This window comes from Amblyomma maculatum, chromosome 4 (genome assembly GCF_055883805.1).
Source record: "Amblyomma maculatum isolate TAMU_Amacu chromosome 4, ASM5588380v1, whole genome shotgun sequence".
NCBI lineage: Eukaryota > Metazoa > Arthropoda > Arachnida > Ixodida > Ixodidae > Amblyomma > Amblyomma maculatum.
This window is the reverse complement of record NC_139347.1, coordinates 162,772,621-162,794,810: the sequence shown is the minus strand read 5'-3', so window position 1 is coordinate 162,794,810 and position 22,190 is coordinate 162,772,621. Positions and strand designations below refer to the sequence as shown.

At 42.8% G+C, this 22,190-nt stretch overlaps 1 protein-coding gene across 2 annotated transcripts in view; it reads left to right on the top strand.

Annotated features, from left to right (window-relative positions):
- LOC146193389 (MAM and LDL-receptor class A domain-containing protein 1-like) overlaps nt 1-22,190 on the top strand; it is a 301,641-nt gene that overhangs the window by 141,112 nt on the left and 138,339 nt on the right. For both annotated transcript variants that reach the window (XM_084602739.1, XM_084602738.1), the window contains 7 exons: nt 141-275; nt 3,775-3,910; nt 10,042-10,150; nt 11,123-11,204; nt 16,402-16,527; nt 17,182-17,329; nt 21,528-21,639. In XM_084602739.1, the coding sequence (XP_084458865.1) occupies nt 141-275; nt 3,775-3,910; nt 10,042-10,150; nt 11,123-11,204; nt 16,402-16,527; nt 17,182-17,329; nt 21,528-21,639 (848 nt within the window). The remainder of the gene's footprint in view (nt 1-140; nt 276-3,774; nt 3,911-10,041; nt 10,151-11,122; nt 11,205-16,401; nt 16,528-17,181; nt 17,330-21,527; nt 21,640-22,190) is intronic.

Here is a 22,190-nt window from a genome sequence, read left to right as displayed (position 1 = left end):
ACTGCAGGTATGATTTTAATTTTTCTGCAGTGAGGTAAATATGCTAGGCTATATATCCTATACCTTATATTTGTATAAGTAATGTATACTTATAACACGGTATGCTTTTGAAATCTCCCTCTTGCTTTCTGCAATCTCAGCACGGTGCACGTTCGAAGAGGGAAACATGTGCGGCTGGCGCCCGACAGGCAAGTCACTTAACTGGGCTCTGAATGACCCGTCCAAGAAACTCCCGGACTTCCCACGTTTTGACCACACAGTCAAGGCGTACAGAGGTATGTTACTCTTGCTGAACGTTGAACCAAATGCAGTAAATGCGCATCTTATTGTATAGTCTCTGCTAAGCGACTTCATCTGAGAGGTTCAATTTATCTGCAAGGGAATTATGCGCCATCGCATGAGGTTATAAACATGTGTACATGCGTAAAGTCGTAACTCCCACCTGTCTACATGGAAGACACGACCACTGAAAAATTCAAATTTGAGCTCATAGCGTCTCAGTCGTACATCAATCAGCAGCAGCAAAGCAACTAATACGTTAGCACATTTTGCCCAAATTTCCGCTGTTCTCCTTTCGGTTCAAAAAAAACAGCTAGAGACATTGTCATCAGCAATCGCATTATTCTCTTAAAAAAGAGATCGATTGAGATGATCCAATTTTCCGATATGTGAGGTTGACAAGGTTTTCGCATGTGCTACATATTAAGAGGAAGGCGAATTCGCTTATGATATCTTGCATTACCGCGATGAGTCCTACTTTTTAACTTGCGAGACGAGTTTCACGAGATGCTTACTTTACGATTCTAATTTTTTTAAACACCATTGCAAAATAACCAGCCGACCGCAAAGCTGCAACTGGAAAACTCAAGCTTAACCTTATATTTAGAAAGTCTTCCCAATCTTTCCGACGACGTCATAAATAAATGACGTCCTAATAACCACTGTGCTGCCTTGTGCACATACAACCCGTTCTTTGAGGCACATTAAATGGTGGTGAAGTTTTCGGCGACATCGAATGCTTTTCAATTACGACACCCACTCAAATATTCATATGACGTGCTGTCTGGTCTTGCTTGACCCTGAAGAATGAAAGGTGCTCAGAGCTTCGAGGGCAGCACAGTTTAATTTAGTAAGAAATAATTTCGCCCGGGTGATGACCTTTGTTATTCTGCAACAAGACCACCTCAAAGAAACAAAGTCGGCCGTTGTTGGTTGCCTATTGCCCCTCCCACATAAATCAGCAGTCGCGATTCAGATTCGCATTACACTCTTCTGGAACTCCGTCAAATTTTGGTTTGTAATAAATATATATTTATTTATTTATGTACAATCCCTGACAGGCCTCCATAGAGGCATTGTATAGTGAGGCGGGGGGGGGGGGGGGGAGGGGGAGGCAGAGAGATATACATAAATATAGCAGGGCCTAAAGAGCAGCAAAATCCGTACCGACGAACAGTGTTAAATTCAAAAATATATTATGCAATCCTTGCAACCATAACAACAAATGTAGTATACTATTGTATTTCTCTTTCTCAATGCGTTGATGTCTGTGTGGTAGACAATGACCAGTCTGTTACAAAATATAATTAGTTTATTCAGCCATTCGCTTATTCACTTGTCGTCTATAGTAGATACACGTTTTTAATCATTGATTAGTGTTTCGCCATGGTAGTGCAATGGTTTGGGGGCTCATCTGTCGTGCCTCAAGGATGCGGGATCGAATCTCTGCCGCAGTAGCCGTTTTTTTATGGAGGCGAGAAGCAAGGCACCTATATGCAGTGCAATGTCAGTGTACGTCAACTAACCCCAGATGGGCCAATTTTCGGAGACCTTCATTACGGCGTCCCTCACAGCCTGAGTCGTTCTGAGACGGTAAACACCATAAACCAAATAAAGGCTCCATTCATTTGAAAGTAACAACCGCCTAGGCTTACTCCTGAGATTCGCTTAAAAAAAAAACAAATCGTAAGACATAATATGGTAGCCTACGAACTCACCCTGAGACGGAGACACGCGTTTCTTTTTGGCTCTTTTTACTAGCTTATAAAATATCCTTTCCAGAAAAAAGGGGCGGTTCTCTCGTTAGAGCAAGATAAGGTGTCTACTGAATCCAAGTTATTTTTCTTCTTCTCGCGCCACCAGACTTCGGGTTCAATAGCCATAAACATACCCCTGAGCTACCATGGAGAATGAATATATGAACATTTGGAAGAGTAATATAAATCTCATCCCATGTCGGAGACTCGTAGAAGACTCCACGACATTTCCCTCCATTCAGCGCTGAGCGCCTTAGCTGCTGTTCGATGCATTAAAAATTGAACTAAGTCACGGAACGGGACTATCGGGTATGACCAGTCAACAAAGCAACCTTTGTAATGCAATAGCGTCCATGGCCCACTCTGCAGGAAATCCGGCCTTGTCGGCGTTCGAGCGAAATATCGCAGGTATGGCTCTGGCAGTTGGTAGCTGGCAGCAACATGACCCAGTACAGAATGGTCAGCGAGTTGTGCGCTGCCACAAGATCATATAATATGACCGGAATTACCAACTTGGGCTTCTCCTTTGAGAAGGCAGGGAAGAATCGAACCAAAAGCGCGCTACTTTTATGCCACGCGGGCACGTCTCTACAACGTGGTTTGTATTGTTTTGTGGGGTTTAATGTCCTTACGCAACGCAGGCTTTTGATGACGCGGTAGTGGAGAACTCCGGGATAGTTAAGCGGGCGAGTTGGTGATACATCATCCAACTCGCCCATCATCATCATATATCATGCTGTCGCCCCCGTTTGTTCGCGCTGTTTTTTTTTTTTGGAGAACTCTGGAAATTTAGACCACTTGGGGTTCTTTAACGAGCACTAATATCGCGAAGCCCACTTGCGTTTTGATATTCGCCTGTATCAAAAAGCGGCCGCAGAGGCTAGGATTCGCTCCCTAATTCTTGGGTACAGCAGTACAGCGCCCAACCACTGCACCGCTGCGGCGAAGAGTGCGAATTGCTTTAAATGGGGTTTATAATCATGTATATCGAATGGTCTTTCAGATAATCAAGTAATTTACTAAACTATGATAATGAACAAGTGCGAGGTAATAGAATCACATCTTATGTAACCTAGTGATTACGAAAATAGCAAAGTTGATGTAGGCGAACACGGCTCCTCCAGAGGAGCCGTGAACGGCAGCGATTGCTGCTATGGCGCCATAGCATTAAAGGCGTAATTTATGTGTGTCACATTTTTTTTCCTATGTATTTGTATCAGTTTAGGTACCCATTGTTCTGTTAGCCATCATGGACATTAATATACGTGAGCAACAAAGACGAGACAAAGAGGAGAAGTGTCCTCTCCTCTTTGTCTCGTCTTTGTTGCGCACGTATATTACTGTCCATCATGATTCACCCACTCGCCCAATCAGCCGTTCTTCTACAGTTCTGTTAGCTCCGTTTCAACGCTTATTCGCGTATTCTACGCAGTCGCTGAGAGTTGATGTGGCAAGCATAGCGCAATCAAATAACGGATGCCCCACAGGACGGCTCGTAGGAGTGAGAGCAAGGGGCTGTCGCTTGTAGAAATGATATTTTGGACCCCATTCTTTTATTCTCCGTATATATCGCTAATGAAAGTGTTGTCGGCAGCGAAAACTTTCCAGGTGACGTGGCCGTTGTTGAGTACATGATCTTGTTATAGTTAAAACGTCCGTCGTTGTTGTGTCTCGAATTTCGCCATATCCACTACAGTGTACACTTATTTTTGCACACGTACATTCCCTCTTCTATTAGGTCGTTTTATTTTCGCATCGAACAAAAACAACCGCTCAGAAACAGCAAGCCTTGAAAGCCCTGAGCTGGAGGTCAATGCCACCAACGGGGCCTGCCTGAGCGTCTGGTTGTTCACTGTCCACGCAAGACATAACAGGTGAGGGACAAAGAAAATGGGTGTATGAAAAAATCTATGACACAGAGCCTCGGTAGCTGCATTCGAAAAACTGATGAATTCCGGTCGCCTCTCTTCTGTAGCATGGATGGCTTCACGCTGCAAGCCACGCCGGCGCAACTCTACTGCGCTGCGCTCTGAATGCGCCACTTGCCTTACCTAACCCCTCGCCTGTCTATGCCAAAATTAAAGCCATTTCTTGGGAACTAACAAACGCGTCTTTGACAACTGAATGTCTAAAAAAAATTGTAGTTTTTGCTTCACACAGGAAAGACGTTTATTCAGTGTCAGTACATCACATTCCTCAAATTGTATTCATGCTTCTAATGCTTTCTCATGCTTCCAACCCTTTCTTTACTTCGGACTTCCTTACCGGTGGAAGGTTTGATTGCATTGTGCTACCGCTTTTCTCATTATTGTTATTGTTGCTTCGGCTACTTTAAATATAACTAAAAAACTCCTCGACTACTTTTAATGCTCGATCAGTAGGCGGTGACATTGAACACCTTGTTTCTTAACGCATATATGAGAATTTTGTCTATGCTAGTTTTGCCTAGACCATTTTCAGGCTGCCTGCGTCCCTTAGTGCATGCTCGGTAATCTCTGTGTTATCCTTTCATATGTTGGAAGCTTCATGCTTTTGATTAGCTTTCGTAGCTCTGCCAGTTTCATCAGCTCTGCTGGTTTGGTGGCTTTCATATTTAGGCGTTTTTAAACTTTTCATCTCTCTTCTTCGAAAGTTTGTCCTATCGCCTACGTCTACTGTGCACCTGTAACTCTGAAATTATCGTTCATTGCTTCTACACTAAGACCATTTTCGGCTAGAGCTGAATATACATTCTGTAGAGAGATCCTGAATTCCTCCATTTTCCTTTCACCGCCGATCAGTTAATGAGCTTTTTGCTCACTAGTTTATTCCGTTTGCTCTTTAGATCTAGTCTTATTCGAGACCTTTTACCACTCAGCGGCCACGTCATCGCACATTAGAAATGAACTCCCCATAATGCTCAGTGCTTGAATAGAGTACATTGTTAAATATAATTCACCTTTATTGTTCTGATTAGGGCTTTTCCACGTCCACTTTCTGTTTTCGGTTTTCGCGCTTATTGAAAGTATATTCATAGTTTCTAACATGCTTTGTTCTGTGAACTCTGCTAATAACTCCCCCTGCTATTTGTAGAGCCCATGCCACCCCCCGCAACTGCATGTTCTCTAAACTACTTCTTACATTCATCTCAGCTCTCAGCTACATGATCTGCAGGACCAGATACAATCGTGAAGGCCTATAGATCGTCGAATTTGTGCCAATATTAAGAGTAATTACGACGCCTGCGATCGTCTCAAAAATGTTATACAACTTTTTTGTATTTCAAACTATATGCCCATTGCCCAGACCTCCTACACCTACTTATCCACGATGCTAATGTGCATGCCCGCCCTTTAGTACAGGAGCCATGCACATGTGTCCCTGTAACCACATTCAGCCTAATTATATCCTGTTTAAGTCCCGCAATTTCCTTGAAGCGCCCTTCTAGATCAGCTTCACTCGACAAAGCTCTCTCGCTGAACGTTGCCGCATTCACTTTCAAATGGCGGCATGTCTTGGCCATAGATTCTCACCATCCTGAGCTTGTAACCCTCTTAGAAGCTCTGCAGTGGGTCCTACAAACCTTTCCTAAATATGACTCCAAGCAGAGGCTCTATCCTCACGGACGCATCTCGAGCATATGAAGTGTGCAGACGAGCAACTTTGAGTCGTCTAAGTACCATAAAATAACTCTGATTTATAAGCGACAATCGATGACCGAAATATCAAGCTTAACATTAGAGCGACGATTTCCTGGATGCCTGCGGACACAGGCATTCAAGGCAACGAGTGGGGGCCAACAGCGAGGCGCGAGCAGCAGAACGAAAAGTATGCAATTGCGCCGAACGCACTTTCCACCATAGCGGGTTCTAAAACCTGCCTCTTGGAACGCTTCACTTCAAAGAAATCGCGGGGAAGCGACGGTGCAAGGCCCTTGAGCCTTTCCGAAAAGGAAGAGAGGAGCGCGCCAAGGAACATCCGCGTCCCATTCCCCCTGCGCCGGAGGAGTTATCGGGGGCCACGCAGACATTAGTCCATCGACTCGCAACTACAACTTCAGTAACCCTGTCATTGAGGTATGCAAGTGAAAGAAGTGTGCTAGCCGCTTCTTTGAAGCATTTGGACAAGAGGCCTTTGTCAAAGGAACTGCTGCTGGGCGCTTGGCAGGAGAAGGGGAAAGGTGTCAAGGAAGTGTGTGCTCTTTGCCGTTTTTTGTGCGCCAGAGGACTTGATTCGCGCTTGTAAAGCAAGCCACTCTGCCTGTAGATATGTATTTCATATACCTTCTTCCACATCGTCACCCATCATGATCTTCTTGCTTCTCTCCATCCTCTTCCCCAGTGCAGAGTAGCAGGCCAGATTTCAATTATTCCGGCGAAGCGCTCTGCCTTTACCTTTAAATAAATCTATCTATCTATCTATCTATCTATCTATCTATCTATCTATCTATCTATCTATCTATCTATCTATCTATCTATCTATCTATCTATCTATCTATCTATCTATCTATCTATCTATCTATCTATCTATCTATCTATCTATCTATCTATCTATCTATCTATCTATCTATCTATCTATCTATCTATCTATCTATCTATCTATCTATCTATCTATCTATCTATCTATCTATCTATCTATCTATCTATCTATCTATCTATCTAATCTATCTATCTATCTATCTATCTATCTATCTATCTATCTATCTATCTATCTATCTATCTATCTATCTATCTATCTATCTATCTATCTATCTATCTATCTATCTATCTATCTATCTATCTATCTATCTATCTATCTATCTATCTATCTATCTATCTATCTATCTATCATCTATCTATCATCTATCTATCTATCTATCTATCTATCTATCTATCTATCTATCTATCTATCTATCTATCTATCTATCTATCTATCTATCTATCTATCTATCTATCTATCCATCCATCCATCCATCCATCCATCCATCCATCCATCCATCCCTCCATCCCGCCATCCATCCATCCATCCATCCATCCATCCATCCATCCATCCATCCATCCATCCATCCATCCATCCATCCATCCATCCATCCATCCATCCATCCATCCATCCATCCATCCATCCATCTATCTATCTATCTATCTATCTATCTATCTATCTATCTATCTATCTATCTATCTATCTATCTATCTATCTATCTATCCATCCATCCATCCATCCATCCATCCATCCATCCATCCATCCATCCATCCATCCATCCATCCATCCATCCATCCATCCATCCATCCATCCATCCATCCATCCATCCATCCATCCATCTATCTATCCATCTATCTATCTATCTATCTATCTATCTATCTATCTATCTATCTATCTATCTATCTATCTATCTATCTATCTATCTATCTATCTATCTATCTATCTATCTATCTATCTATCTATCTATCTATCTATCTATCTATCTATCTATCTATCTATCTATCTATCTATCTATCTATCTATCTATCTATCTATCTATCTATCTATCTATCTATCTATCTATCTATCTATCTATCTATCTATCTATCTATCTATCTATCTATCATCGAGGTAAAATTATTCCACAACGACCCCGACAAAGGGATGCGCAATAACTGCCGAAGTCCGGCGACCATTCCCTGGGACTGTCAAGACTATTCTGACATTCGAGTCAGGGCTTCCGTCGAAATTCCCATTGCCATCCTCGCGGGCAGCTACATCGACTGCGTCCTTCCTCTGTCTCTCGACAACGCGGGTGTCGATATGCTGTGGGTAAAGCTCGGAATTTTTTTACGATTTACGGCAGCTGTCAAACACAAACGAACCAGCATGCACCTCGGCCACCGTGGCGGTGGTAGGGCCAGATTCCCGGTCAGACGCCAGAAGCAAGAGTCCACAGTGACTCAGGACTTTCAATAAACACGTGTTTCAATCAATCAAACCGTTGCATCCCGGGTCAGACCGCCGCCGTGATAAGTTGCTTCATGACCGCTAATTACTAAGGGCCGGAAATTAATTGCTATCTTTGTATAGGAGGTAGCAGTCAATTGCGGCATCAGAGGGGTGAAATCCTGTTCTGGTAAGGCAGTGCGTTTACGGCGGTGATCACTAAGAGCAGACTGCACACCTGCCTGGTTTGTAGAATTCGATCTACAAGCAGAAGTTTTTTTAATCCATGTGGTGAATTTCGCGGCGCCGGGAATTAAACCATAGTCCTTCCGCAAAAGGGGCGGACATTCTGCCTCAGTGCCATCACTGCTGATTTTGTTTTACATAAATAATAATTATTCTTCCTATTTGCCTTTTAAGGTTAGCGTAAATTTGTAGCTCTTCTAGGTATTTCGCTTAAAGATTACCACTCAAAGCCATTAATTCTATGGGGCTGCGAAATCTATTGGTCATCTTAATCGTAGCATCCTGAAAACACCCAGCTATGCCCTGTGCATTTGCCGATTAGCAGAGCATTCTTGAAGCCTGCCAACAAGATCTCAGTCTTGTGAACCACATTTCATTATGTTGAGTGAATGGTTCATTCATAGGCAGGACACTGCAATTAAGACAAGGTCTGCATGAATCTCTGAGAAACTGAGAACTAACTCCTTCTTCGATTAAGCACTAATATGGCTGTTTTTAGAATTCGAATCAAAAGATTAAAACTCCACAAACAGAGCAACTTAAAAAGTGTTGAACAGCCCTCATTACAGATATTTTGTGCATTATATTGCTTCATGGCTGCGCACCATTGTTTTCACCGCTCTCTAGTACTGATTGTGAACGAGAAGTAATGCCTACGAATGTGACCTCATCTCTCCATTTGTCCGCAACAATATACAGCTGCGCACAAGCATCCCCAAAAAGCAACCTTCACCGGCCTAAAATGTGTAAGCTGCTTCATTTATCTCTCACAAAATCATCAACCGAAGGCATAGTCAAAACTTTATAGGCCAAATGAAAGAGGAGAGGTTTCCGCAGGACAATAATTTGTAGGCGGGCTACTTCCACCGCAGACGTTCGACGCCCTTTACGAATCAAAGCTCTTGAACATCAAACACTCATCTTTTTGCAGTATTCCATTCATTCCAACTCAGGTGGCCAAGCGCCTTCATTTTATTAGAAGGTTCTTTTTATGCAAAGATGTAAATACAAACATCTTGTCCAGTGCACAACTTGCGCTTTGCTCCACCCTGTGTTGTATTTCCGAATTTTTCGTAATGAGTAATTTTAATTAAAAACGCAGCCATAATATATTCTCTATAGTGGCACAGCTCGACTGGTGTAATACTGAATTACGGTTAGATTTCATATTGCCTTGCATTCAGTGCTCGACATCAATTTTTACGCATAGTTTGTGGGGAAACAAAGAATGGACTTGGCTACTCGGAATAATTCAATTCCGTTTCTCTAGCCTACATTTCGCTAATATATTCATTACACAGTGCAGAGCTTGGCAAGAAAATCTGGTATCCAACATCAGTGAATACCCGGTGATGGAAAAATATTTGTTCTGCAAAATTTTTCTATGGTATATCTTAGAACATTACGTTTTGATAGGATCGTCTGCAGCCCTGGAGGCCCACGAAACCAAAATTAGAGATCAACAAATTGGTGTCCGCATTTTTTGTCTTGATTTGACTAATGCGATAAAAGCAGTACGTAACCACATTGTGAGTGGCGGTACGTCGCATGGTATATGTATCGCTTTTTTATAATCTTAACCCGAGAAAGTGTTTAAAAAGAAGCCTAATTCATTCATTGTAACTAGCAAAAAACAAAGCTTCTATTGTCGTAATTTGCGTCCAGAGTTCCGTAGTCTAATACATCTCAAAACCGTAGGGACGAAAAAGAGGAGTTCATTATATTGGAGAAAACAAAAGCCTATTATGTGATTCATACAATATCTACGCACATTGATGCGAGGGGTAAATCACCTGATGTGACAAAACCGACAGGATGCGGAATGTACACTTTGAGAACTATCCAGAGCTTCGTTAGCTTAGTTTTTACCTAACACTCGGTGTCGGTACTACAGCTTTGCAGTGATTGCCGGAGGAAAGAACGTGTTCCACACCAGCGCCCGCGCCAGCCATCGCTGGGAACATGTGCTGGTCGACTTGAAGAATCGTGCAGCAAAGTTCAAGGTGCTTTTCTTTCGAAACTTGTGAATTTTTCGCAGGAAAGGAGATCGTGTGTTTAGTTCCTCTTTTGCCATCGTACAACAGCCGGAGTTTAATGGAATATGACATGCAGTGAGCAATGCTTTTCACTTGCAAGATGGGAACGCAATAGCGCTGAGCTTAAATTATAAATATTTGCGCAGAATTGAAACACTGCTCTTATCTGGAAGGCTAATGGCAGTTAACACAGCAAAAAAAGTGTCTTCGTGATCGAACCTAAGTATTCTGTTGTGAATTGCTTCTGAATTCAAACAAATGCTCAGTATTCGAGGATTGCAGCAACCGGGCGCATCATATTCACTCCCGGAGCCCATTAACAATATGGGATCTCGAACTTGACAATATTTGGGAAACCAGACAATACATCCGGCATGAAAGGCAGCTTGAAGGGAAGTAAAGTCACTCAAGATATTTCTTCTGCAGCTATATCACCTACCCAACTCTTTCTATGCTTTTTATAAAATCACTAGTTCTAATGTGTTCTCCAATCCTGTCTTTTTGTCTCCTGAATATTAATGTATTTTGTGTTAAGAGCAGTTTTACAAAATACTCATCGAGAAAGCCTCTGGTAGAATATGTTTGTGGTTCACTATCTTAGCCCACATTTTCTCCTCAAAATAACTGAAGTTAGCCGTTCAGGTTATACAGAAAGCTACTATGGTACTGATACGCATGGCAATTCCACAGCAGTGCATTGCTATTCTATGACTTCTCAAAACCTGTCTTGGCTTTCAGACACTTAACACACCTAGTTGGTAAAATCGCCTACTGCATCCGTCTCTATTTCGCTATACAAATGTCACACATGTAATTTTATTATCAAGGCATGGGACTATGAGAAAACGGGGGTTTTGCAAATGGTTTATACTAATGTGCGGCTGCTTCTCGTAAGTGGCTCGCAGTGCTCATGGATGTTTCTATGTGTATGTAATACAGATCGTGCTAGAAGCCAACTTTGAGGACGGCCTGGTGGCTCTAGATGACATACAAGTGGCTTCTGGATCTTGCCCTATGAGAGGTAAGAAAAGAAGATATACCTGCTAAGTTTGTTTCAAGGCCTGATAGATTTTTCACACGTTATATTGTAGGCATTTGATTGCTTTCTTATAATACAACCTAGTAATGATCGGTCCCATCATAAAAACATGCTCCATATGCAGTTCCAGATATAAACGTGGTTAAACTAAAGAACAAGCGATATTTTGTTGCAGCCCTTGAGCCGCAGTTGTATAACATGCTGCCGAAGTGGTCGAGAGAATATTCTTCACGAAGCCGCCTAATTATATTTTTGCACTGGTATAGCATTCGAAGCTGCGGGTGTGTTCACATTGAGGTGTGTTTTTTGTTATGGTAGTGTTTGAAGATTCATACATTTCTGACTGCACACAAGACATCTATCTTGGTCACCCAGCTGGTCCTTAGTTTCTTCACCAGATACGTAATTAGGAGTAAAGTGTGTTTTGAACATTTCAAATGAAATGTTTCAGTGACTCTACCCCTTGTTTCAATTTCAATTTAGGCCTAATAATTGCTTTTTAGCACGGATTAACACCGCAACAAAATACGATCAATAGAAAAATTCCCTTAATTACATTTAACTGACCTTTGTGTGCAGTTTGCTGCAACTACTCACTAAAATGATTATACTTGCCTTATAAATTTCTCCGTTAAGGAAGCCTTAATTATACAGGATACATAAGACTATACACATCGTTGCCACTTTCGCTGTTAATTGATGTTCTACGTGGCACTTGGGGTACCAGACATTTATAAATGCACCGCAGCGGTCTTTATCGGCGCTGATGAACGCGCGGGAGATTAGCTTGTATTCAAAATAAATAATATATAAAATGAATAGACTGCCGACTTTGTAGATTAATTTGTTGACCACAGCAAGCGATTCGCGGCAGCCATAAATTTATATGTTACATGTGGTTGCTCTATAGCAAATTATTTACGAGAATCAGGAATGCCAAAATTTCTAACGTTTTAACCTTTCGATGGGCAATTTTTGCATTGTTGGAGTTTGTAAGATCAACAGAGCAGGTCGAAGTCACGAAGGAGTAACACCAAATGACTGGCAGTACAATTCAATAATAATTAATACATTCAAAAATATTTCATGTCACTAGACTCAGCAGAACACCGAAAAATATAAATGACCAGGCACGACTTAGAAGATGTGTTATAGAAACAGCGAATATATGAAGATGACTAAACAAACATAATTTTGTTACGGGGAATCATTGTGAAGATAACCGCAACAGTTCACTGTCAGGGACATACTGCCAGAAGCAACTCAGCCTAGCTTCAGCGTCATCTTTGTTTACCGCACCACACTACATCAGCACGCGTTCGTCGTCTTGGTACTGCATACATTAACATTATCTCCCGCGGGAGAACAATCCAGGTGCGTACTATACAGGTAACTCGAGTGATGCTGTTACAGATGGGCGATATGCACGAATTCTGGAAGAGTGGTTGTGGAAAGTTACTTGGAGTGCTCAGACGTGATCTCGTAAATCACAGTTGCCGCAAGACGTGGTAACGACCTGTGTAGCAAGGCAAGAGTTTCTCGCATAAGCCATTACATCGGGCCTGAAGCCAAAAATGTACGAGGGAGCTAGGAGGGTACTGGATGTCCTGTGATGAAGACCTTCAAAGCGCTTTTGAGAGGGCTGAGACACGCCAAGCCGCTCTTGAAAAAAATCCAGCGGTGGTTTAGCTTATGGTTAAACCTGGAATTACGAGAGACCAATCTCAATGGCTACGCTTAGGTTCGGCTTGAAAGTAAAGAGATGGCTTTTGCACATAGTAATTTACTGTATGCTTTCAGCTTTATTTATGCCATAAGGGAATCACTTAACGTATGAGCACCCATTCTATCTCATGGCTGACCGTTCTCATTCTGGTGGGGAAGACTTCTAGCGGTATAATATCGTCTCTACGACGAACTTCGCGGCCCACCGCCGCCACAGCTTTCGAACCTCCCCTCCTAGCAACTCGCTTTTGTCGTTCGCCTCTACCAACTACCGAGTTATCTGTCTTCTTCTTTTCTTTTTATTCTCCTTCTTTCTCTTTCTTTTTTTCCTTGTTCTTCTTTTACTTCTTTTTCTTTTCTTCCTTTCCTCCTTCTTCTTCTTTTGCTTCTTCTTTTTCTTCTCACGACCAGGCATGGACAGGCACGGCACAATGTCGAGACTGTGGCCAATGTAGCTCTCGCTACAAAATGGCGGGCGGCATAAGCGCGGGCGATGACATCAGAAGCGTAAATGTTGGAGGAGTCGTCAAGATGCAGCAAGGTGCCGAAGGGAAGTAAAGGGCTGCGGCTGAAACGTAGATAGAAGGACGAGTATGAAGCGATATCATGGCGTGAGGTGTTTAAGCAATCTTTACGAAAGGTGAAGAGACGTCCCAGTCAAGATGGTGGGCGAAAACATGTTGACAGCATGTTGGACAGCGTGCGATTAAGACACTCAGTAAGACCGTTCGGTGACCTGTAGTGCATAAGCGGATAAAGACGTCAATCATTTTAGAAAAAAAAGCAGCGGCCACGATCGGTGAGCAGTCGATAAAGAAGGCCATGAATCGAGAACACATCATGCAGAAGAAAGTCTGCAAGGTCGGTGGCGCAGCAGGTGAGGATAGCTCTGATTACAGCATACTGTTTGGTATAATGAGTCGCCACATAATCCATTTTTTCCCTGAAGTCTACAAGAGAAAAGCCCCAAGCAGTTCAAGGGTAACACGTAAAAAAAAGGCTCAATCGAACCAGAGATTGGTTGCAGGGGCCCACTAGGCTAAAGCGAGGGTCAACGTAGCGGCAACGTAGCGACGGATGGAGCGGTAAAAACAGGCCAGAAGAATCGTCGTCGCTCACTGCCATACGTGCGGCAGACTTCTAGATGTCTTGCTGTAGGGGCGTCATGAAGTCGGTTTAGAACAGGGGAGCGCAAAAGAGCCGGAACAACAAGCAAAATGTCCGCGCCAGCTGGGCGGATATTTTATTAGTTTTATATCCCGTTATTTAGCGCAAATATGCCAACAGAAGTGTCGGAGTTGTCGCTGAGCATCTCGTTAATAATGGGTCACAGTGCAGTGTCACAACACCTTTAGGTATCGATGTGCATAAAGTCTGAGATGCACAGAACGTAGTCGCCGACAATATCTTCAGACAGTTCGGGAGGACATACGGGATGACAGTGAAGGTAGTCAGCGTCTTGATGCAATCGGCTTGACTCGTAAACCCAGTAATTCTGTACTACTCTGGTATGCACAAGCCCAGCGACCCAAGAGGCCGTTGAGGTCCCTAGCTGAAGGCAGCCAACACAAGACACGATTGTCGGTCACTAAGAACTTAATGTAGTGAATATCCTAACAAGTGCAAGGCTCTCCCACTCGGTAATTGAATAATTGCGCCTGAGAGAGATAACAGGCAACGGGCATAAGTAGTTGCACGGAAGTGGTCATGCTGGTACTGGGTATAGATGGCGCCAATACCATGACCACTGGTGTCAATGCGCAGTTCTGTTGGAGTAGAAGAGTCGAAGTGCGCCAGGACATGTGGAGCGGTGAGTGCGGAAATAAGCGTTGTAAAGGCACGAGCTTGGTCACGGCGCTAAGTGAAAGGTCTGCAGAAGAGGGGTAAGGGCCATTCTTTGACGTCAACGTGTAGATTCTGCAAAAGATGGGCAGACCACAAGGTTGCGCTATGACGATGGTGGGTGCTGGTGTGCCGCTGTAGAAGGTGTCGTTCGGGCGGAATAGGGCAGCTCCAAGCTCGTGGCCACTACGAAGATCAAAGTTTGGGTTTGGGGAAGTACCCTCGGGTAAGCGCAATAATTCACCGTCAGGGTCTCAATGTTTTTGTTGCCGCCCTCGTAAAATGCTTCATACTCACAAGGCCATGTCCAGGCGGTGACCCACTGCCAGAATTAACTCGTTGGTGCTACATACACCAGCCCGTGTTTGTCGACTCAATACTGCATACGCAACGATATATATATCCCACCGAATTAAAAACAAGGCACTTGAAAATTATATGCCTGAGAATATTTTGACACGAAAAATTTGCTGTATAGGTTGCGCTAATGGTTATAAGGCGCGTACTATTCAACATGGCATAAGCGAAGTCAAAAATGCGTATGCTTTCCCATTTTCTTTACACTAATACGATTCATTTTCCTAGTTTTTGTTAGACTTAGTACCCCCTTTTAGTTATCATCAAAAGTATTACTTGGGCATTAACCTCGCTTCATTTTCATGTGTCTTCATCTTCATCTATAATTTCTTCATATGAATGCAATCTGCAAGTTCCAGATTTACACCAGGCTACATTTCAAATTCGCACTTGTAATTTAAAATTTTCTTCACTTCCATGTAGTCTGATGTTTGCCGCTTTTGAATTCTCGGACACACTTGCAGGACTAGCAAAAAGCGTCAGACCTCATATAATTGTTGCGCTATGAAGTTTATAAATCATTTACTGGATGCGTGTGGGCGTGTGCTGAATCAAGTGGTGCCTGTACAAAATGCGAGATTATATTAAGAAGCAAAATATCTTAGTTTCCATTTTGCTGTGAGGAGCGTTTCGAATCTCGGGGACCTGTAGTATAGGGTCGATAGAGGCATGAATGCTGCCCACCTGCCACTTTCGGTGGCCCTTCAGTTGAAACTTATACACATAATCGTGGAATAGTTGCCCTGATGATGCCGCGTCGTAAGCTGGTTTCGTAGCACATGAATAACGAACACACATGATCGAATCTTTTGGCTTAGAATCTTTTCGGTCAGGTGCGTTTAAGTAAGGCTGAAGTTTTTCTATTCAATATATAACAATCTAATAAAACAAATGCTCATCATTACATTACTCCTGTATTGCGCGCAAGTACAAAAAGGGTGAAATGTTACAAGAACTCCGACCTTACTTGAATACATTTAAACACTCATTCTGAGTTTAGTACGACTACATATTGCCGAAGTGCCGAAGGGTGTACTGAGCAGCTCGAATGTAGAAACGTTTACTGATAATGTGATAGCTTTTCGAATTGTAAATCCCTGTTCTTTCTGTGCGTCATATTTTTACTCTGACATGAAGCGCGTGTATATACCGTAGCCTTTTTTATCAATATCCTTCCTCAGTCCAGTTCAAAAATAACATGACTCCACAGTGTTATTAAAGCAATAAGTATCGTCTACCTCCTTCTGATGATCAGATTTCTGCTCTTGGGAGGAGGGCTCTCCATGCGTGCTGATACCAGCTCCTGGCAGCTTCGGCTTCTGGCAGCCCCGTCGTGCTGCTGTTTTTGGATTTCCAGACCACACCCTTAAGAGCCTGCAAGGTGAGTGTTAACTCACCAATGCTTATTTAGTGCTGTGCGCTGGGGGGTAAAGGGTAAGCGCTTTGTTATTTTTAACGCAATTCATGTCAACCTCGTCAATTTTGAAGTCAGCATGCCGATACTCGTGGTTTAAATTTTTCTAAAAGGCAGGAGCAAACGCTTATGTTTTTCTTTGTTTACGTTACCTGTTGATAAAAGTTCAGCCATTAAATTCACCGTTTTACGTGTTCCTGCTTGTCTACTCCTGTAGTGTGCAGCGACCGCGGGACTTGTCGGTAAAACATCAAATGAAGCATTTGATCCTACAACAGCAAAAGCGAAAATACAAAACATGTCCCACAGAGCGTATACATTTTCAAATGTGTACAATTATCTAAGCAGATTAGTAAAGACTGCGAAAGGTGTGACAGGGCTTGCGTAGACAACTGTTCATGTTACGAATAAGGAGAAGGCTAGAACGTGGTAGAATTTCAATAATAACTGTGAGCTAAGCTACAGCTTTTTACTTGGTAACGGTCTGTTTAGGTTTTGCAAATTGTTTCGCTATTCGAAAAACAATTGATTTTATTGAGCGGTTTTCTAAATTAGAGCGAAGCAGCACAATCACTGAATCTCACGAGGCTCGCTTTCGTTTCCCTTCGAAACTTTCTCCAGGTCGCTACTTATACCTCAATACCACTGGAGTAGGGTCCCACCACCCTGTCGCCAGAGTGTTTTTACAGACGCGGCCTCCCACTGAGGCCACCTGCGTTACTTTTTGGTGGAGTGGAAGGGGCGCAACAAGCCAGCTGAATGTGTACAGGTGAGCTTGGAAATTATGCTGTTCTCGATAGTTTTTTTCTATCAGCCGGGTGGACAAAAAGAGCAGAATAGGTTGGTGAAACCATAAATCTATCTGTAGTCAGTTATAAAGCAATTTACTCAACATCTCGTGAAAATGAAGGTTCTACTGATGCATTAGTGCATTTCTAATTCTAGGAAGCTGCGTGGGAACTGTATTGCAAAACAGCAAAAGCCAAAAAACCAAAAGGTCACAGAGATCAGCGGAAACGCAGAATTGATGCATAAGAAAGTTTCCGCCACGCTGTTGTTTTTGTACTTAGCAACTGCATGGTAAAAAAGCAGTCAAATTCGAAGAACATAACGCACGTTAGTTTTAACCATAGCTAACATCAAGCTGGGAAATCTGTTCTCTGAATTTTATTCAATAAATCGTAACATTTTAAATAGAACCGAACTGAACGTTTTTCGTTTATTTTAGCAGGTTGAATATGCAATTCATGTTCCTGCACCGTAGTAATTCAACAGGCAGTCATATGTAATTTCACCTTTTCTCACAGTCCGACAATATAATGTTATGACACCTGTACTCCAAATGTTTAGAAACACCCATCTTGGTTTATTTGATCAGCGTTGTTCTTGTCTTTCTGACTTTGAAATTTGAGATTTCTACTTTCAATATACTCTGAATTGCCCGCTTACTTAAATTTTTTTATCTGGTTAGCGCTGATATTGTATTTTCTGCTTGCGCTGATACGGAGTCATGTGTGCGCGCAAAACGTTTTGCGTGCGCCAGCTGCTAATTTGAATAAAGAGCAATATGTTCAAAAGGCCACATCATTTCTAATTGCCATTTTCCGCTGACCTTGCTGTGCTGCATTTCCATGCTCACACTCACATTTGGCGGTGGGTTGGAAACATTGAGGTGCGAGCAGTTCAGTCAACAAATCTAGATTTCTTTCAGGAAGAAAAAGTACTAGAAAACACACGCTTTTCAAAAAGCGTGTAGGCATGTTGGCTTCATAAATAGGGGCGCAAAGCTCATTCAAGGCTCCCCTAGAGTCCTGAACCTCTTCGGCGTATCTTCTTCCGTTTCGTTGGAGCAGAGTGGGTTGGGGGCAAAGGGGTGCATTTCGCATGCTGCGTAGAAGGCCTGCGCTGTAATGCAAATGACTACGAACTTCTGTATTTTATGTATCGTTTTTGGCTCTGAAGTGCACAGGGCTCCGTTTTTATTTTCGTATGCCACAGCAACTAGTATACAATTAGGTTTTTCCGTAGAGAGGTATTGGAGTATTGCTCCTCTGTATTACACTAAATCTTTCGAGGAATCCGTCGCGACTAATCTTTGAAGATAGGCTTTTTGAGACATCAACAGGGTTTCCGCGGTACCGTTGTACCAGCGTTGTCAGGAATCAGAAAACAGGGTAAATAATTTATATAGTGATGCGGTTTAATTATTTCAAGCAATCAACCTTTTAACTGCTACATTTTGGGCAACTAGGTGTAATCAGATTTCTATCCGGCCGTTATGTAATAGCCATATCAGTTTTGAGAATTCTGAAGAAGTTATAGTCCTCTGCGCCATATCGCTTACAAATTTTTGCTATCCCATTCCAAAAGACGCACGCTTTAGAAAAATACGCGCTCTAGGCCCTGCCACCAGTGCCGTCAATCAATGGCTCAAGCGTCGCGTTCCTTTCTCTGTACTGTGCCGGCAGGAGCAGCAAGCAGCAGCAGGCCCCGCAAGGAGAGAAGGTGACCGAGCAGTTGCACCGTTCATCTGCGGTGCTGGAGGCAGTGCTTACTACAATAGCTTCAGGCGGCCAACTATAGTAGCTAAAATATTATTCGTCACAATTCCATTAACCGGCTTACCAATAAGCATTATTCTCCTGTTTTCTGACTTCGCCTACGCTTGTACAATTGTGCTGCAGGTATTGTCTTAATTTCTTAATTGGTCTTCATAGCTGCTTTATTAGGATAGCGGCCTGCTAGCCTAAAACCATTGTATACAATGAGCTGCTGCGGCGCGTGACGCGCTTTCAAGATATTGTGTATAGGGAGCATGTACGAACGTAAAACACGCTATGCATTTTGGTGATCTGGGGAAGTCAGCCATTTTCCCGTACAGTGCAGCAGTCGATCACGCAGCGGCCGCGCAAATAGTGACAAAGCGAAGGGTAACTTTGCGGTCGTGGCCTGTGACAGCCCAACGCAGACTAAAGCGCAAAGGTGAAGTCCAGACAAGACTGTGGGTTTTTCAAAATACCAAAGTTACTATTGCACGAATGCGACAAGACCAAGAGCATTTGGAACGTCGCAGTTGAGAGTGGCTTGCACGCATCAACAGACGTGGCATTCGCAGCAGTTCGGACAAATAGGAATTGTGTGCACGTCGTTTCGTGTCAGGTACGTGAACAATTATCGATGTACAGCAGCCCGTACGTCGCACTGATCAATTTGCTTACTTTTTCGCGGCCGCGCGTCTTGCGGTTTAGGCCGGGAGCGGCTCTCTGGTTACTATGTTTTTATGCGGGCACCCCCGGTGCAACGATGGGCCCAATAAGGATTGTATTCATTGAAAAGGTTTGACGGCCGACCTGCAAAATGAACACGTGAAGCTAGAATAGTGAGCTCTTGCAGCAATTCCTGCCTCATATGTGGCACATAACTATTTTCGCGGCCTGCTCCATGGTCGACTCAGCACTGTACCGAAAAATGGCGCTTTCAACGTTTCGTACAAGCTCCCTATAGTTCACACCTGTGCTTACTCGCACACGCATCTTGTGAACGCACACATATGTCAAAAGAAAACATCGTTGCGAAGTGCAGGTGAAATAAAGAGTACGGTGTTAACGTGCTTATACCGTAGTGTAAAACGTGCGCAACACTTTGCAATCAGACGGAGGTTGATTGAGACGACGACGTGCAGGGAACAGCTCGAGAGTGTGCTGCAAGCCGCACATGGCCAATCGATTGTGCCGATTGCTACAATGTTAAATTCTCGCTTTACATGAGAAATTCCTGGCTTAGAATCCGCCTGACCTGTTTCAGTCATTGTGAAACCATTAATAGCTAACAAACAAGCGTAAGACTTTTTTGCTGGAACCTATTGAGGGCTTAACATGGTTAGACTGATGATATTGTGTGAAAGCAGTTTGAATTGTGGACTGTGATGCCATTACCTGGCTCCATTCGGGATTCATGCACAAGCGCGAACGCTGCTCTGTTCTGAAGATAGTATGAGTGTTTTCACCCCTAAAATTTGTTGTCAAAGATAATTCAATCCTTTCCATTAAAATCGGACTCTATCAATAGGCCTAGAGCGGTTCTCCGACTAACAAAATTCATTGTAGTCGAATTTTGATAGAGGCGAAAGATAAAGTCTTCAAGGCATCCAAGGAAACAAAAAGGTCCCAGGAACGTGCGAAGATTTGTGACATGCATCATGAATTCCTAATATATTTTGGCCTCTATAGGATACCTGTTTCGCCCTCCCTCGAGATTGGTGCGTAAAATAAGCAGTTTTCAAAAAATAAAGAACAGTCATATAGTCTCTGATTTTCTGGTAACTTGAGAGAGCTGATTTTGGATATTTAACACAAAAATGTGTCTAATGCTAAGAGGAGCTCAAACTGGACAAAAATGACTTTAGGGTTTCTGAAGGTGCAAGATTAATTAAGGGTCCTTCAAACTTCGCTAAAATGTCACCGGACTGTACTTTCAAAAAGCGAACCACAATACGTCTTGTTCAAGTTTAGTCACACAGACTAAAACATATTATTAAGCCCTTCGTAGAGCTGAAAATAAATTTGTATTGCAATAATCAGTCCTTATGTCGGTGGTAATACATATTTTTATATCACATCCTTATTTTTGCCCCGCCGGGGTATCGCAGTAGTTACGGCGCCCGACAACTGTTCCCAAAGATGCGGGATCAAATCTTAGCCTCGGTGGCCACTTTTCGATGAAGGTGAAAAACACCCCTGTGCTGTGCGATGCCAGTGTACGTTAAAAAACCCAATGTGGCCGACATTCCTGGAGTCCTCCACTATAGCGTCTCTCATATCCTGAGTCGCTTTGGGACGTTAAAAACCATAAACTAAACCAGCCTATCCTTGTGTTTGTGACAGCGCTTCTAATTAAAAAAAAACTGATGGCTCTTAATAACGTATGCACCCACCTACGCCCCATTGTAATCCTGGTACCATTCATAGGTTCACAAAAGAAACCGCACTGCGAGATCCACTTATATCTTTGTCCACATATCAATTGGCTCGTTACTGGATTCCTCGGAGTGTCACCATCTCTTCGGAATCTAACTGGAATGTAAGTAATCCACTATTTTATATTTTGTGTCCATTTTGTTGCGTATAAGAGCATTTCGAGAAACCCGCACACCACGGTCTCTCCCAACACCCGCTGAACCTGGCATGTTGCACCATAAATACAGTGTTGTAGGAATATCTAACAATCATGAGAAGTATTGGAAGTATCAAACATAAACGATATTATAGAGATAAGCCATATGCCTATTTTCTGTTACATGTGTTATTCTCTAAATTATTGCCTCATGCTGACACAGGAATGTCTTTTCAACCTCGTGGTAAAGATATTTGGCGTTTAAAGAAAGTTCTGTTCAATTTGGATAGGGGTTTTGTTTTATGTTTTGCCCCATAATGCAAAACACCAAAGGCGTATCTTGAGAGTTCCATAACAGCTCAAAACAGGCTCAATATGTTTTCAGAAAAATTGCAGCTGTATGTGTATAATATTCATTATGGTACTGTATATCCCATATAGTCATGGCAGAAAGCCACGGGAATCACTTTGTTGGCTATGCTACGGGCATTTCTTATATGTGCCAAATTTTCCTTTGG